Source organism: Ruditapes philippinarum, unplaced genomic scaffold (genome assembly GCF_026571515.1).
Source record: "Ruditapes philippinarum isolate M1 unplaced genomic scaffold, ASM2657151v2 ctg1860_1_1_1_1, whole genome shotgun sequence".
In the NCBI taxonomy this organism is placed as follows: Eukaryota; Metazoa; Mollusca; class Bivalvia; order Venerida; family Veneridae; genus Ruditapes; species Ruditapes philippinarum.
Window position 1 is genome coordinate 57,734 of NW_026859177.1, and position 16,420 is coordinate 74,153.

Here is a 16,420-nt window from a genome sequence, read left to right on the forward strand (position 1 = left end):
CATGTTAATGTTCATTAAAATTTTGAAATTTATTTAAAAGTTAAATAATATGTGAAATGAACAAAGAAAGTAATTACACATTGTTAATAATAAATAATGTACAATCCACGTAAATGACCTAAAAACAAAGAAACAAACAAAGAAACAAAAACAACAACAACAAAAACAACAAAACAAAAACCAAAAAAACCCCAAAAAAAACAACAACAAAAAAGCAAAAATAAACAAATACAATGTAAAGCTCTTACTGCATGGTTATAAAACCGCAAAATTAGCCATGAATCACATATATAATGTAATGTGTTACGTGAAAACTCTTTTTAAAATCTTAGTACAATTTTTCTCAAGTTTGATTTTCTAGATATATATTGGCGCATCTGAAGGTATGCAGATTTAATAAGCTTAAGGTTGTTATAATTAGATTACTTAGTTCGCATCCCCAAAAAGCAATAATTGCTTACAAAGTCGCACCTGTTCAAAGCTTATGTTTATATGTACTTATACTTCCTTCAGCGTTAACAGTATCATTAAATACCAATAAATTAATGAATTTTATTTTATTTAAATCACTTAGAACAATACAAATTAAATAAGCAACCTGTTACGGCAATAAGAAAGGGTTATATGAGCCGTGTCACGCCCAAACTAACATAGTGCGTTTGCGACCAGCATGGATCAAGACCAGCCTGCGCATTCAGGATCCATGCTGTTCGTTATCAGTTTCTTTACTTGTTATAGGGTCTGTAAGCGAACAGCATGGATCCTGATCAGACTGCGCGGAATCGCAGGCTGGTCTGGATCCATGCTGGTCGTAAACGCATTATGTTGGTTTTGTCGTGACGCGGCTCATATGTCTTTATGTCACATTGAATGATACGTTATGGCCTGTGGGTCGGATTTTAGTACCAACAACTTGTCAATCTCACCGTCCTCCTGATTGACAATCCGTTAACAGTTATTCTTTTATTTCCCCGGTCTTATTAGTGTAACAAAACCTGTCGTCTGCATATTTAGCAATAGGAACGCGCACGCTTTTCATGATTTATCACTTATAGTAAATTTATTTATTGCTCTTGCAAGTTTGAGCATAACGTTACCGCGAAAACGTATTATTTTCTCACCAAATATTTCAGTCAAGGTGAGTGGTTACGTGCTTTATAAATTCACGTGCATTTTGGTAGTGCTTTTTTCCCGCGCTTCACCAATGCCCTGATTATTATTGAGACATACGTTATGGACTTTCGGAGCATATCAAGTTTTGTTAACTCGCCGGGATCTGATAGTTTGCAGACGAACCCTTCCTCACCGCTGGATCAATTCCGTTCTACTACTGGATCGGGGCCAGTGAAGGTATTACTGTATTATTCAATTCAATTCAATTCAATTTAGTTCAAAAGTTTATTGCATAAAGCATTTAAATATAATGCCTATGCAGATAACAATTAAACATTACATGTTATGGAGCATATTGTATTATATTCATCAGTATGATATTACTATTTCTGTACCCTTGTGATTAATTAGATATTTTAATGTTTAACTTGGAACGCTACACGCAGACCCCAATACAAATGCACATGTGATGTAATAAAGACGATGTTCCAAATCGCCGTAAGCAGTCACTTGTTTATAACGGGTAATCTATTACTAGTATAAATTGGCATTCTTAGCTGTTCGTATGATAATATTTTCGAATGTGAAACCGAGAGATCACTAAAATTAATGGTAGTCATATATGGTTACTGTCTTTGAGTTACTTGCCTCTTACCAAAACCTCTTGAACATGTTGAAAGTCCTAGGCTTTCTTAACACCGTGATGAAGCTATCCAGCCATATAAGGGATTACTAGTGGTATAATTTGTATACAAACTTGCAATAATATACAGAGGGTCCATGAGGTAATCTTCCACTTGTAAAATTTTACAGTCCAAATTTAACAGTGACAGCGAGACTTTCATTCATTCAATACTAATGATCATAATAATTAAAATTATAACAACAAAAACAACAACAACAACAACAACAAAAAAAAAACGCTTAGATTAGGTAATTTGAAAGACCCTGGTTAGACTGAACTACATGTACAGTTAATTAGGATAAGTGTCATTTGATGTTTCTTGAATTATTGAATGTTTTCTTTATATATTATCCTGGTAAATGGTTATGTTACAATAAAAAAACGTAATAGAAAAGATGAATTCAAGGGAGACAACAATTAATAAATCATCTAAATCATTTTTGAAAGCTACAGTTCCGCCCCATAAACTTGCATGAAGCCGTTCGTTAATAAACGCGTCTATTTCAAATTTTAGAATAAAACAATAAAAGTATATATATACATGCGTACTTAAAGGCACATTATGCCTCAGAATCGATTTTTTTACCTTTTTAGAATGGGCACTCAAAGGTTTTATAACGTTTGAATAATTGTTTTAGGCCATATTGCCATGTGTTTTACTTGTAAACTGAATAACTGAAGAAAGTAGCGCCAAATGTAAGATTATGTGTCATCAAAGTAGCAAAATGTAAGCAAAGTAGTATTTTGACTTCAATACAAGACACTGAATCACTATAAATGTACTGCAATGTAATTGCCGAAATACAACAGAAAAAAGGGGGGTTCAGATAATTGGCCAATGAGTAAGTTTTTGGAAACTAATAAAGTACACCAAAAATAAAATAAAAAGCTTTTGAGAAATGAAAATAAAAGTATTTCTGGGGGCATAATGGGTCTTTAAAAAGAAGGATAAGATCAGTCTTACAGAGTTATTATTTTCTTTTTAACACTTATTTTACCAGGAAGTGTATGCACATTTATTACACTATTTAAGTAAATTGCACCAATAGCTAAAAGAACATCGTAGGTTACATAGTCTTTATAACGTTATTTAAGTAAATTGCATGAATTGGTAAAAGTACATCGTTCTTTTAAAGCAGATGTCACGGAAGAACACGGTGATTGTCACGTTTTCATAGATATACCAAAGGGATAATGAGACAAATCAGTTGTAAACAAACAGTAAACCATGTTACATACAGTAATAATACATATTCTTGCATATTCATATGTACATAAATAAACTTGACCACATTCATAAAAAAAGTATAAGAATAAACAAGAGGGTCATAGGAATGTAGATATGTCAGTGTGACAGGCACATGAAATAAGGACATTCATGTCATATGGACACACTTGTATTATAAAAAATGAAACATAATACATAAATTCACAAATAAAAAATCGTTTTCGAGTTAATAATAATATTTTCAGGTAGCCTTTGCAAAAATATCTGAGCAAAAGAAACATAGGCATGGTTAAGGGAGGGGCTTATAATGAAAGTGTATTTGTGGACTTATAGGGACTCCACGGAGGTTTTTAGGCATGGCGTGACTGTAAATATTTTTCCAGAGATTTGTAATCCATTTCATGTAAGTTTGAAGCAATAACTTATGTGCAAATTTCAGATCATTTCCTCAGCTCCTTTTCCCAGTATATTCATTTTTATAACGCAAAATGGCGCCAAAATGAAAAGCGTGGCAACGCTTTTCATTCACATTGGAAAAGAATCGTACAAATAGATTTTCATTAAATTTGTTAGTATAGTTTTTTATTACCCTTTCCAGACTTTTCCATATCAGTGCTTCACTCTATCTATTTAAAATTTGAATTTTTTAACTTTTGGCTTTTTGGCCTCAGTTAAGTTCCTTTAATAGAGCGATATATTCTATGCCGGTTGCAACCAAACACATGCCCATGTTTCTTTCATTGTTGTTTTGTTATTTTCCTGATATTCATTTTTTATAAATAAAGATACAGACCAAACCTATTTGTGAGGGATGCCGTAAAGTGATACATGACCGCTGGCTGCTTCGGGTTGGAGACTCGATGTACCACATGTCGTGCCTGCGATGCTGCTTATGTCTTCGTACGCTGGACAGCCATACCTCTTGCTTTGTCAGAGACGAACAAGTCTATTGCAAATATCACTACCAAAGGTGAGCAATCGGATGTTGTTGTTTTTATTCCAAAATGCACATTTGAAGAAATGAGACCAATTGATTTTCAGTTACTCTTAACTCTCTCAGCTTGCCATGTTTTTTCACGCAATTATTGTGAATATTTAACTTAAGAAATTACAATTCAAGATTTTATATAAAACTTGTTGAGGTTCTCAGAAGAGTGTTGACCTTTTAACGACGCGGTCCGTTGCTATGAAAGTGTTTGGATGACGTTGGCAGTGAAACTGTACTGAACTAAGTTGAGAAAACATTAGACTTACGGCTGTTGCCAGTCCAAGTCCAGGCCCGTCACATTTGTTACGTGAAGTATTTTGTTTAGAGTCAGATAAAGTACAGGTTTATTGATAACGAAGTCAAAAAACATAGTGACCTGCGATTTTTCATTTTTTTAGCTCGACTATTCGAAGAATATGAGAGCTATTGTAGTCGCCCCGGCGTCGGCGTCGGCGTCAGCGTCCGCGTCGGCGTCTGCGTTGGTAAAAGTTTTTTGTAAAGTCAAATATCTCAATTATTACTTGAGATATTCAATTGAAACTTACAATACTTATTTATAGTAACAAGGTACATCAGATTGACAAGTTGGATAACTCTGCCTACAATATTGACAGAATTATGCCCCTTTTTAACTTAGAAATTTTGGTTAAAGTTTTTTGTAAAGTCAAATATCTCAATTATTGCTTGAGATATTCAATTGAAACTTACAATACTTATTTATAGTAACAATGTACATCAGATTGACAAGTTGGATAACTCTGCCTACAATATTGACAGAATTATGCCCCTTTTTAACTTAGAAATTTTGGTTAAAGTTTTTTGTAAAGTCAAATATTTCAATTATTGCTTGAGATATTCAATTGAAACTTACAATACTTATTTATAGTAACAATGTACATCAGATTGACAAGTACGATAACTCTGTCTACCATATTGACAGAATTATGCCCCTTTGGAACTTAGAAATTTTGGTTAAAGTTTTTTTGTAAAGTCAAATATCTCAATTATTGCTTGAGATATTCAATTGAAATTTAAAATACTTATTTATAGTAACAATGTACATCAGTTTGCAAAATTGCATAACTCTGTCTGCAATATTTGCATAATTATTTGCCCCTTTGAAACTTAGAAATTTTGGTTAAAGGTTAAAGGTCTTCAAAGATATTTACTTTAAACTTTACACATGCACTTAGGGTCATAATTGGAGGGTCATAATTGTATGTCACTGACCAAGTTCCATAACTCTATCTTGCATTAAGGCTGATTCATATCCCCTTTTCTACTTAGTCTCTTGGTTAATGTTTACATGCAAGTTTTACATATCTCAATAACTATTAAAGATATTTATTTAAACTTCACATATGCATTTAGGGTCATAATTTTAGGTCACTGACAAAGATCCATAATTCTATCTTGCATTTAGGCTGATTTTTCTCCCCTTTTTCAACTTAGAAATTCATGGTAAAGTTTTGCTTGTAAGCTGTTATCTCAATAAGTACTGAAGGGTTGGTGCCTTTTTTGGGACAATTTTATGCATTCATAATAATAAAGCAGTGATTTACTTGATAAAACATCTTAATAACAAGCTTTTCTACCTTTTCTGTCAAATTTATGTATTCATAGGTAATTAGTATTATCATACTCAATAAAAAAAACCTTGTGACATTACCTTCCGAATAGTCAAGCCAATTCTGTATAATTAGACTCTCTCTAAGGCCTATAACATGAATTTAAAAAAAAAAATAGCCCTTTTGTGAACTTAAAAAATTTAACATTATCAAGGCTCTTTTACTATCAAGCACTTAGAATAGTCGAGCGTGCTGTCCTGCAGACAGCTCTTGTTTAGTTTAATCGTGACCATTTATAGCCATTTTTTGATGTTGATAGTCGAAAAATAGTGATGGAAAACAATTTATATGATATTACAAAGAATTTAATAAATTAATTTTGTTATGGAACTTGTTGGCAAAAATGTAACTTGCATATAAATAAAGAAAAAACATCAAAACACTATTTTTTCGTAATGGAAAACTAGTAGTTCCAACAATAATTATTTGACTGCGTTTATAGTTTGATTTTTTTCCAGCCGATTTTGTCCAAAATGTGTTGGTTGTAACGAGCCATTGCTGCCATCTGATTGGGTACGGACAGCGCGTGACTTTATTTACCATTTGGATTGCTTCTGCTGTCATGTATGCAAACGGAAGCTAACCACTGGAGACGCATGCGCAGTTAGACCGGAAGGTGTTATGTGCTTAGATCACTGTGATGGACCATCTACGCCAGACGACGATAATATATCAGGTAACATCATGGAAGACTTGCTAAAAGTTGTGGCATAATTATTGTTATTCTGACCTAATCACAAACACAGGAACTTGAAATTTTATCAATATCAACGATACAATCCAAAAATACCCCTATATAGTATAAATAAACATGATTTATACTACATAGGGGTATATTTTTGATATTATCGTTAATATTGACAGAATTTCAAGTTCCTGTGCACAAACAAAACTTCTACGTTCAACGTTATGGTAGAAATTTTGTACAGACTATCTGGCGTAAAATCAAGGGGTACAAAAGTCATATTGCACGAGTCTCAAGGAAAATTCACCTTTGTGAAATCGAAGTTTAAAACAGATTACTTCTCAAAATTGTTGTCAGTGTTTTGTGTCTTGATCATGGTTTCTTTAGCTATCTAAGTAACATGATCGTTATGTTTAAAGGCCCATAATGTCTCAGAACTGCTTTACTTTTATTACTCAAAAGCTGTTTAATTTTGGTATAACTGTACTTTTATAGAATCCAAAATGATACTCATTGGCAAATTACCTGAACCATCTTTTTAATTTGTTGCTTTTTTGAAAAGTATAGTTATAATTATAGTGAATTAGTATTTTGTATTGAAGTCGATATACTAATTTTGATTACTTTTTTGCTTTTTTACAACAAATTATTTCACATTGATCGGTAATTTCTTTAGGTAACAAGCATCTAACATTCTCTAAAACTATAACAAAATACATGTTTGCCATTTCTAAAGAAGTAAAATTTATTTGTTTAAAATCTATTCATTTCTGAAGCATAATGTGCAAAACACTTAATGGTGCATACACATACTATTTTAAATTCGAGTTATATTCAAATAACTTTATTTGTGTTCTTAGGCATCCGGCCTAAAATACATAGTTTACATACATAAAAATATTTAATATGGTTGCGTCACCTTAACAATATTTATGATATGTAAACTATTACTATTTTTCATTAATAAATATACATAAAACAAACTTCCTTGATATGGTTAAGGTTTAAACATATTCATTTAAGCTCGATTGTGAAACAAGTTCTTTCAACTTAATATAACACTTTCGAGTCCGCTTCCTGGAACCAACCACAACTGGTGTCATATAAAGATACATGGTCGTAACCCGATTAGGGCTTGAATCCATGATCCCTGGGTTGAGAGGCAGACACCTTTACCACTAGGCCAACGCCGCCCTTAATATTTATATAATATGTAACCAATGAACGTAAAATTCTTTATAAACTCTCACCCTCACCCCCTCTTAATCATTATTGAATAATAAAAATGGACCTCGCAATCTATGTTATATTGACAAGTTGTACGTAATCTTTCTGCGATTTGTGGTATTATTGGGATTTTTACATACACGCTGAGTTAAAAGGTAAACTAGAAAAAAACTTGTTGTGCAATTATCAATTAGACATAGAAATAACGGTGTCAAAACACAGAAAAAATACCAAAATTATCCATTTCATTATTCAAAAATAAAAAATAAAAAAATATAAGTAAATAAAAAAGAATAAACAAATGAATAGAAAAAAATGAAATGACATAAGTATCTATATTTCCAGTATCTTCTGTTGACTCGGACTATCGTGGTTCAGAAACGGATGAGAGGGGCTTAAGTGGTAAGAGACCGAGAACAACTTTTACACAAGTTCAAACCAAACTTCTACAAGACAATTTCAGACGAAATCCAAACCCTTCTCCAGAAGAAATGGAAAGAATAGCAGATATGACTGGACATCCAAGAAAAACAGTGATGGTAATCATTTCTGTTTAATAATTTCATAATTTCTATGCATTTTAAAAAATATTTTAAGGAAGCTAAATGATCGTGCGATACTACATTTTAGCTGTGAATACAATAACTTTTCGTTACACTAAACATCTGTAATGTTTGTATTAAAGTCATACAGATCATTTAAAAGCACATTTTTCTTGATTATATCTCATGTTTAGTTATGGTGAAACAAAAGAAAAATACCAAGGGAAAAAAAACTTGTTAAAAAATGAAATAAAACCCATTTTGATTACAATAGAGACACCTGGATATGTTTTGTTTTTCTAATAGTAAATAATTTTTGAACTCTCTAAAACATTGTACACGTAAGTCTTCGTGCAATTTCTCATGCATTCAATATATGTACTTGATGTTATTTTCATAACTATAGATAAAGACAATAGTAGTACAATTAGCTTAGAAATCCCCTAGATCCCTAGTATATAGCACAAAGCTATATTTGATATATAGATCTAAGTCCCTCCAAAGACTTGCACTCGGTGTACACTCAAAATAAGCCGATGTATATAAGCCTGAATGTATATTATATATTGATATAACACTTGATATTGATATAGTATATGTATATGTGAATATGCCGCTGCGAGAGGCTTTATATCTTCAAGCAGCATGCCTCCAGATTCGTGCTAATTTTCATGAAAATTTGAAAATGTATATAAAGGTAAAATAGTAAAATATTGGGAAGTAACCAAAAGGAAGCAATTAACACATTTACAACAGCACTCACAACCCAGGTAAATTACCAAAATATCAAAAAAATACAATATTAGAAAGTCATTTCTGCGTTAGTAACGCAGTATAAATATGGTTATAAATACGGAATAACAAATCGTTAATCTCACATAGCATGTCAATTTTTACTTAAATCTTGAATACCTTTTTACCTTTTCTTAAACTATACGTACATTTTCCTCAGGTTTGATTTATTTGAAATATATTTGCTCATCTGAAGGCATGCAACTTTAATTTGAATTCTAAATTTAAATACACTTAATACACTATAAGTAGCAATTGTTTATAATAACTGTTAGTAATAACACTTAAAACACTTAGGGGAAATTAATACGCAGAATGTATACAGTCAGGTTTTCACAGTTTGTCTTGTTTTCAAGCTCAAGCACTTAACTGTATAGTTCATTTATATTACAATTTATTTTTAGATCCTCTTTTCGAGGAGAAAATGGAGTCATTGTCGTAACATTCTTCCGGCGTCGGCGTTGGATAACTTTTTTTTTGTTAATGTCATTTTTCTCAGAAAACTATGAAAGCGATTCACGTCAAACCTAACATGTGTATTCATTCATGTTATCAATCATCTTTACAGAATTACGCTCCAGTTTCTACTTTGCTTAAAGTAGAGAGTAGTAGAAAATTATTTATTATAGTGACATAATTATGCAATGAACATTTATACAATACAATACAATTTAACAAAGAGTTTTGCACCCGGTCAAATGGACCTATTAGTCACCTTTTATAATAAATTACATTAATCATATAACTTTACATGATATGACAAATAACGTGAGGGAAATGGTTATGGTAAAACAACACCGAATTATAAATATGAAAGTATGCACATACTAGTATAACAAAAAATAATTAAGTGAGACATAATCCTTATATTACACTATCTAGCTCTGAGCAAAGCAAAGTGAAGCATGCTGTTCGTTGACAGGTCTTGCTTTTTTATGACCGTCACGGGCGGGGGTGGGGGCGACCGAGGCCGTGTGGTTATGGTCGTTGAAGTCGCTGTGGCTTCGAATTACGGCAGCGACTTTTGATTTTTTCATGTGAGGAAGCTATACAGCTAGCTTACGGAATGTCGGTGGTTCTACCCCGTGGCTGAAATAATGCACGGAAGGGCACCTGAGGTCTTCTTTCACCAGTAAAGATGGAAATGCAGTTTCAGCGGCGGCGTTGATCTATCCTTTGGCCTAGCGGCTCGGGTTATAAATACAAGCAATCCTTTTTATAGGGCCATATATCATGTCAAAAATATGTATAACTAATACCACATAAACTTGTATCTTGAACAGATCAAAGGTCAAGGTCACTAGGATCTGTTTTACGAAAACATGAGTGTGGTCATTAAATAAAAAAAGTATTGACCTAAAATTTTAATTTTTGCATTCAGAAGTAAATTTATGAGTTCTACTGGTCACATTCTTTTATTTTCGGGTCAAATCCTCGAAGGTATTTGCGATCTTAAAGTCAAATTATCAATTAATCTACACCATTTACTTTACAACCCAGCACTGTGAGAAAAATGGAGCTTTTTAGACAGCTCGCGTTTGTTTTAAACTTGCATAAAAACCTTTTTTCATATTATTTCAGATATGGTTTCAGAACGCACGTGCAAGGAATAAAAAGCTTTTATTGAGCGGCAGCATTACATCTGCAAATCAGTCAAAGAAAGCTGGTATATTTGTTCCTTATATATCAAAAATATTACCTTGAACATATAATTACTGGAATTGGAATGTTTGTGTCTTTCAGAACAGTTTAAGGCCATTTATCATATAATTCTTTCATTAATAATAGTAATTTCTCCAATTTTAAAAATCACTGATGAAAGTACTCCGCTAAGAGAATGACAGACTCCGAATAACGTGACATAAAAAACCATGAGTTCATATTGCACTTTGATACCTATCATGTTATGATTGAATGATCTACTAAAATGGCTTTTTAAATTTGATCTTTGGTGGCAATATTGAGTGTATCCTTAAAACTTGAACGTTGCCCACTTGCCGTATGTCATCACCATTCCCAGTGTGACTCGAAGACACAATAAACTAAACCGAAATCCCAACCACCAACCCCCCAAAGAAAAAATGAAGAACTAATAAAATAAAATAGATAAGTAGAATAAAAAAATAAAACATTAACACCCACAAAAAACTATACCACACAAAAATAATAATTGAAATAAATACAAATGTACTTAAACACACACACAAAAGATAAAAGAAAATAAAGAAATTTTATATTCATACTGATCTTTTTAATATGAGTAATTTAAGAGCATATGTCAGAGGAAATTTAGTTATTAATCATGTTAAGCATTATACAATGTAAATGTATCTGAAGTTGGGGAAATAATTGTCACTGGGATTCCTGAATACTTATATCTGAGTGTTAGATTCTTTAAAACTATCGAAATAAGTGTTCCTTATTCATTGCAAAGTATCAATTAAATGTTGTCGAGTCCACACTCCATCTTTCAAGTAGGAACATCAAGTTTTTTTAAGAATTTAAAGGGCTTGAGGTTATTTTACTGCGATGCCTTTCTGGTTTGTATGGGATCCCATGTGGGTGCCGCTAACAGCACATTGACTTAAAGGAGCACACCTCAAGATTTGAACTAATTTCTATGAAAACTTAAATACACATGTATTTATTATAATGAGAAAAGGAAATGACAAATGTGATAAAATCAGGCCAAAAGGAAGTTCTCAGAAATTACTAATAACTTGCAAAAATGTAGAAATGTCTCTTTCCTCGTTAGTAGCAGGGTAGACTTTTTTGTGATGTAAAACAGTCAAGTCTTAGTTTATACATATTTTAAAAAGTGCATTTCAAAGTTTCATTTGAATTGTGAACATTTATACATTTCTGACACTATAAAAATATTCTTTTCTGAATTCAATTTTGTGAAGATTTTTTCCCACAATTTGTGGCATGTCTCCTTAAGGCAAACAGCGTACGGAGTATTGTGAAATTTAAAATGTGGTGAACTTAATGCAGAGAAGTACTGAATAATGGTAACCTTTAGATGTGACTAATTTAAAGGGACTCCACTGAGGTTGTTTTTTTTGACATGACGGGAATGGATATAATTTTTATATAGATTGATGTTCTATATGATGTAGATTAAGACGAATTATTTGTGTGAAGAAAATCAGATCATTATTTCACTCCGTTTATCCAGAATAATTCTTCTTATTGTGATTACTGACCTGAAATTTAAAGCGTTGCAACGCTTTTCACTCAAAGCATAGCACAAAATAATATTTTCAATTTATTTCTGAGCATTCTTCTTAATAAACTTTTGCATATATTTCTGTATTCAATTCTCCAAATGATATATGTGAGAAATTCAAATTTCATGTTTAATCTTTTTGGACCTCAGTAGAGTTCCTTTAACATGACCACAAATCGGAATAACTACACTAGATATATAATGTTACATGTGCGATTAGGTCACTGCAACTCTTCTCATATTATCATAAATTAAAGGTACAACATGCCTTAGAAACGAATACAATTTTACTTCAACCATGAATTTTATAACATTAAAATAATGATTTAAGGGCTAGTAGGATGCTTGTAACATGTAGAAAGTAGCAATAAATGTAATACAATGTGTCATAAAAGTAGCGAAATGTAAACAAACTAGTAATGTTACTTCCATACAAATACTAAATCACTATAACTCTACAAACTGCCAAAAACTAGCGGCTCGGGTTATATAAACAAACAACCGTTTATATACGGCCATATAACCTTTCATGATTCTTAATAACTAATCATATATACTGTTTCTAAGACCAGTAAGCAAGTTATTTTTTGGTATCAAAATTTGCAAAAATGTATTTACAACATGGTGGTTTAGTTTTTATTGAATCCCAACATATATATTTTTGGTGAAAGATAGAAACAGTGACTGTCGATACTCCAAACAAAAATCGGTTATATAGAATAAGGTTTAAGATATTTCTGTTATTTGTGGAATTCCGTTATTGTTCGGCATTACATTCTTACATTTATACTCAGTCAGAGAGGTGATTCTATATCCCGCAATATACCAATCATACAGACTTTAGTCAGAAATATGACAGTACCCAAAGCCTATGAACGGGAAAGTCAGATAAAAAAATCGATCATTTTTTTTATTTTTATATTTTTCGTTTTAAAAGTGTCATTCGGTATTTCATGCACCGCTTCCCATTTCAATCGGAATACCTCAACTTGTTCCGTTATCGGAATGCAATTATTTATTCATTTTTTGTTGTTTTATCAGGTACCTGCCACTGGATTGCTAACCCTTGTTCACCGGGAACCATTCCATTTTCAGAATAGGAAAGACTGGTTCAGTGATATGTCTCAGGATCATTAATTTTGCTACTGCGTACGACAGACTGTAAAACATCAGTGAACCAAACAAATTCAATAAGAGTGCTTTTCATTTATTCATATATTATTTTCATTGTTCTTAATTCATTTTCATAATAAATATTATTTCTTTTCAAGTACAATTTATTTTCTTTGACTTCTATTGATGCACACACAAACCTTGATCATTGTGGTATAAAAACAATGGGTTGCTTATAAACACCACCCAGTAATTGTGTTTCAAACTTACCTCATGCCAATTAGAAGTTTAATAATTATCTTATTGATGAAAAAAGGTCGTTGTTTTGACTTCTTATATATATTTGTTTATTTCTTATGTGAACAGCTGAAAATTAAATTCTTTTCAAGACTTTTAAACACTCACTGAGTTTAATATTAAAATCAATATTAAATTAAAATCTGATATTAAAATTTTAGCAGCTGTGGGCTGAGGCCGATTCCTTCATTGATGGAAATTAAGTACTATTTAAGCTTGTAATGGAGGGTGTGGGTGGAACTGGTTCGGGGGGTAGGGGAGGCGGTTTGTGTGGCACGTTTCATTGTCTGCCATAAACGAGCTCGATCAAGTCAGAGACTACGAGTTTTAACGGCATCATTTCGTCACGCGGATCAAATGAATGAGATATTCATTTGATTCCTGTTCAAGGCAAAAGCGATTTTTGTCACAGACGTTTGAGGGTCAGATCCTGCTCCCCCGACCCCAACGTAAAACGCCCTTGTATACACTCTATCAAAAACATTTTAATATTTAAACACGAATGGGACATCATTTACAACAATTTAACTGGTTTTCAAACAATTTTTAAAAGATGTCCCATTCGTGTTTAAATATAACAATATTTTGTAAATGTCTGTGATTTTTGTACCTCTCTTAAACGACAATTTCAAAATTTTTTAACACACTCTTAAATCATTTGCTAAAACTGCCGCACAAAAGAGCCTTTCTTGAATACAGGGTATTTCCCTCAGGGTTTTTTTCATGCAGATTTGATTAGTTCATTACCGTTGAGAATGAATTTTATTATGAGTTTAAACAATCATGTATACATGTATGTTATCAAGACGTATATCAACAGTATAACTAAGCCACTACTTGTGGAACGCGGAAGTGAAACGAGCTCTATATATAGCAACTTACATACGTTATGCCGAATAGGGTTATTTAAAAAAATTACCGCGTATTCCCTGACCGATTCATAGGTCCCAAAATGGTAAAAGAACAAGTCAACGGAATGAAGTGTAAAACTTGAAATTTTAGGGAACATAAAACAAGTCATGTACCAATAATAACCCGCACGTGACTGTTTCAGTTTTCATTGTCATTTATCAGTTATGTATGTGTTATACATGTATTATATAAATTGAGTTAATAAAGATATGTTCAGTTCTGTTCATTAAACCACGGCATGTAATATGCAAATGGTTTATACAAACTTTTCAACAAAATATAGATTACGTAAACCGGTTAAAAAAATAAAATATTTTGCAAATATGTCGCTTGCGTAAGAAAAACGATGACTGGTAAAATAACTAAAATAGAGAAAATAAGAACCGCTAGAGAAGCCCAATACGGCAAAATTGAAAATGTTGCAGACTCGGTTTGATCGAGCCTGTTCATGGACGGTACGTCACCATGCCCCCTAGCATCGGCTTCAGCAGAAGTCAACATTTAAACATGAAATGGTAAAATTTTGAATTTACAAACATTCGCAGATGTATTCATACGGCGGTAATCATGAAACCTTCAATATGACACTTCCGTGCCATTCCATGAAAAGCGGTCAGTCTTGCGATCAGAATCCGTTCTAAAATGCTGAAAAGAAACTTATGAAAATGCGATAAAACAGTTATAATAAATGACACGAAACACGTTGTCTGGGCGACAACTCAGACGATTCTGAAAAAATAATCGTCACGGTCTAACAGCAACGCCATCAATTTTAGCAGAAACATCCCTAGATTTTTCCTCACCCAGTGTTATATCCTGATATCTAACACATTTCATACACAATAATTATTACAAAAAAAATGTCGAGGTCGTTATCAAAATTTCATTCTTTTTGCGGCAGAAATCAGCAAAACATTTCTATGTTCAGTGCTTTTCCCTCTCCTCAAACAGAAATGTCTTAATATTTGATAATGATTTCCAGATGTGTGTCCAAATAACACACATATTATCCAGTATATCTGAACAAATCTTTACTTAACAAAACTATTTCCAAACATCGATAAGATAGATAAATGTTAAAGTTATTCAATCACGTTTATCACAATTTTCGTAAGTAATTATGTCATGGTACTAACATGTCCCTGTTGATAATGTTAACAAGGTGAAAAACAACTCACGTTTCATCTGTTTGAGCCAATGATATATACATGTTCATAATCAAAGTAAGTGTACAGTACCAATTGTGTAATATTATGTCATTTGTGTGTGAGATTTGTGTTTTAATGTCTGATGTTAAAGTTGTCGAATGTTACTTAGAATTAACTACTTTTGCATGCATGTTTGGATCAATGAATTGTTAGTCCCGCATATTTCCTTATATCTGTTATAAATATCAAATAACGTTTTACGTACTAACCGTCAAAATACCTGTTTTTTCTTGAATTTGTAGTACAGGATTATCAATAAAATTTGAAAATGTGAACACTTTGCACTTTGTTGTTTTTTTCTGTTGTTTTTTTTTCTGTTGTTTTTTTTTCACGGGAACAAGAACAATGTCTTGATGATGTCATGCATGAAACATCATGTTGTTACGCGGCAAATAGTTAAATATGACTGAAAACCACTACAAAGGATGAACTTTATTTCAATCTTTCATGCAAAACAAACACATACCCTAGAGTTATGTCTTAGAAATAAAATCACCAGACTGTTATGTGGAATTTCCTGAATGGGTGGATGACCACACATACATAAAATATTGCTGTAAAGAATTATGACGCGCTAGTATAACGTTAAAGTGACATTATGCCCATTTAAGGGCATTGTATACACACCGGTCTCAAATATCGACCTGTGTCGTACGACGTATTACTCACCCCAAATGAGGGTAAAAATGACTCTGACATAAAGAAGTTCGCGTAGGAATGACGATTTTATTTTATAAAACACACTATATCTTTCCAAGTAATTAAAATCATTT

General features: G+C 32.3%; 1 protein-coding gene across 1 annotated transcript; it reads left to right on the forward strand.

The window, feature by feature from the left end:
* The first annotated feature begins 1,051 nt into the window (after positions 1 to 1,051).
* On the forward strand, positions 1,052 to 13,328 carry LOC132755536 (LIM/homeobox protein Awh-like). The gene is made up of 6 exons (XM_060746409.1): positions 1,052 to 1,350; positions 3,812 to 3,996; positions 6,101 to 6,318; positions 7,900 to 8,093; positions 10,470 to 10,554; positions 13,159 to 13,328. The coding sequence occupies exons 1-6, from the start codon at positions 1,234 to 1,236 to the stop codon at positions 13,215 to 13,217; spliced, it is 858 nt and encodes a 285-aa protein (XP_060602392.1). The 5' UTR covers positions 1,052 to 1,233; the 3' UTR covers positions 13,218 to 13,328.
* Positions 13,329 to 16,420: the final 3,092 nt, after the last annotated feature.